The sequence below is a fragment of the Podospora anserina genome, chromosome 7 (assembly GCF_000226545.1).
Source record: "Podospora anserina S mat+ genomic DNA chromosome 7, supercontig 1".
Taxonomy (NCBI): Eukaryota; Fungi; Ascomycota; class Sordariomycetes; order Sordariales; family Podosporaceae; genus Podospora; species Podospora anserina.
In genome coordinates, this window is record NW_001914854.1 from 2,895,984 (window position 1) to 2,898,434 (window position 2,451).

Below are 2,451 nucleotides of genomic sequence, written 5' to 3' on the forward strand. Positions count from 1 at the left end.
TCAATCCAGATGAGGCGCGGAGTTGGTTAGGTAGTTGAGGGGAGGGAAAAACCAAACAACAGAGTTTAACAAAAAGGGCAACAAACAAAACCACAAACAACGACGTTGACCGCCACTGTTTAAGTTCATTTGTTGTTTTTTTAGAGGAGGGAGGGAGAGAGAGAGAGAGAGAGGCGAAACTGCTGACTGGGCGGGAGAGAAAGAGGTGGTTCGGTGTTTTTGAGGAAAAAAACGGGCGGTTTGTAAGTGATCCCCGGGGTGGAATCCATCCGCGGTTCCCGATTGGTACCTTGGAATAAGAAGGCCTTGGCCCCCTGGAAATGCGCTACAAAACACTTCAACACACCTAAACCCCTACAGAAGGTGACAAGGTGTGCTCCAATTTCCGTATCTAGACGCCGTCGGGTGACCGATGGGACGATGGTCTTTCCACTTGGTGTTATCTGATCTGATGGTGACGACGGGAATCCCATGCGCCCGTTTGTCGGAGGGAGTTTTCTGCTTGATCGATCATCGATATCCATGGCTGGCTTATGTTAGCAACGCGTTCGCGACCCCTATCTGCATGATGCGCTGTCATTGGTTAGTGGGAGGTCAGAGGCAGAACTGTCCGCCACCGCAGTTCTTGGCGGTGGTTCCGAAGATCAGTTCCAGAATTTTAACAACGGGGTTGTCCCAGGGTTTTCCTTTGTGACGTGAAACGGCCAGACAGTTTTTGAGTTTTATCTTGAGATTGAGATTTTGACGTTGTTGACAGAAGAAGACAGAGAAGTAGATATGCAGACAAAACAGAAATGGTTCCTAGAGGCTTCGGCAGTCAAATCGCCCAACGAGGCTGATGTCTGACAAGGATCTGATAAGAGGGACAACCTGGATGGTTCCTGAACTTCAACCTATAGACATTTGTGACATTGTTGCATGTTGCCACTCACCTCTCACTTGAGTTTCGTACTGCACCACAAAACCACGTGAATGGCGTCCACCTCAACTCAACGGCGGTGCATGGCTTGCCCTCACAACTCACACAGCCTTCGACTTACACCTCTGAAAACTTATTCCTCAATATCCCCCCACTTATCATCATCACACCACAACCAAATAACCCAGGTAAGTTGCCGCCTGTGCAAAGTATCAAAGTATTTCATCAAGTGAATCCAAAGTCTGTTGTTGAAAAAGGGTGGCCCAATGTGGGTCCATCTCGATTCCCTGAACCACTTAAAAAAAAAAGGTGTCCCCGCTCGATCTTTTTTTACCCCTCCCCATTCAATTCTTTTGAATCCGTCCCCCGCGCTGGCCTGCCTTGTTAACTACCACCCACCACCCCGCCCGCCGCCATCCATCAATTTTTTCCCCCCTTCCTGTGCCTTCCATTCCTTTGACAACCCTCCGCAGACCAGACCAGCCTCATAATCTCGTCACCCTCGCAAACACCGCCAAGATGATTGTCTACTCTGTACGTTGTCCCCCAACCATCTCATCTCACACCATCGCACAATTTTCCCCGGCGCAAAAATTCAACCCCGTTGTGCCTCTACAGCTGTGGGCGCATGGTGCCAGACCACACCACTTTATCTACCTGGAACATCAAACATCACCAGATAGATAGCTAACACCGATAACCCCCAAACAGGATGTGATCAAGACCTCCGGCGCCGACGAGCCCCTCGCCTTCGCCCCCAACGACGAGATTATCTCCGACGGTTACACCCTCATCCCCTGCAACGCCGACGAGATCGATGCCCTCGCCAAGAAGCCCGCCAAGACTGTCGGCGACGTCCTCGGTGTCGACGATGAGTGGGAGCGCCAGCCCGCCGACGTCAAGGCCAAGAAGGAGGCCGAGTCCATCCTCTACTTTGTCAGAGGCGAGCGCGTGACCGAGGCTGCCGCCAACGTCGGTATGTACCACCATTACCTCGCAATATCGTTCACCAACAAATACTGACCCTCTCCCCGCAGACACCGGTGCCAACGCCTCCGCCGAGGGTGGTGACGACGAGGGTGCCGAGGACACCGCCAAGGAGGTCATCAACGTCGTCTCCTCCGGCCTCCTCGAGTCCACCTCTTTCGACAAGAAGTCCTACATGGCCTACCTCAAGGGTGCGTTTCCCCTTCCCCCCATCCCTTTCTCCCCTCAAAACTAACTGTCCCCGCAGGCTACCTCAAGTCCACCAAGCAGTACATCCCCTGGGCCCAAAAGAACCGCGAGGAGAACGACTGGCAGTGGAAGGCCCTCTCCGCCGAGGAGCAGGAGGCCGAGAAGAAGAAGGTCGAGCAGCAGATCGCCATCTTCGAGCCCAAGGCCATGGCCTTCGCCAAGTGGATCCAGGCCAACTTCAAGGACCTCGACTTTTACACCGGTGCCTCCATGAACCCCGATGGAATGTATGTTTACTCTCCCCTTCTTCTAACCCAACCTCTCCCCCGAAAGTGCAGGGCTGATGTCAAAACAAC

General features: G+C 53.0%; 1 protein-coding gene across 1 annotated transcript; it reads left to right on the forward strand.

Annotated features, from left to right (window-relative positions):
• Positions 1–1,438: 1,438 nt before the first annotated feature.
• On the forward strand, positions 1,439–2,383 carry PODANS_7_10110 (uncharacterized protein; the record flags this gene model as incomplete). Its single annotated transcript, XM_001908342.1, has 4 exons — positions 1,439–1,453; positions 1,631–1,895; positions 1,957–2,097; positions 2,154–2,383. Coding segments are annotated over 4 exons (651 nt in total), but the record flags the coding sequence as incomplete, so codon positions are not given.
• Positions 2,384–2,451: the final 68 nt, after the last annotated feature.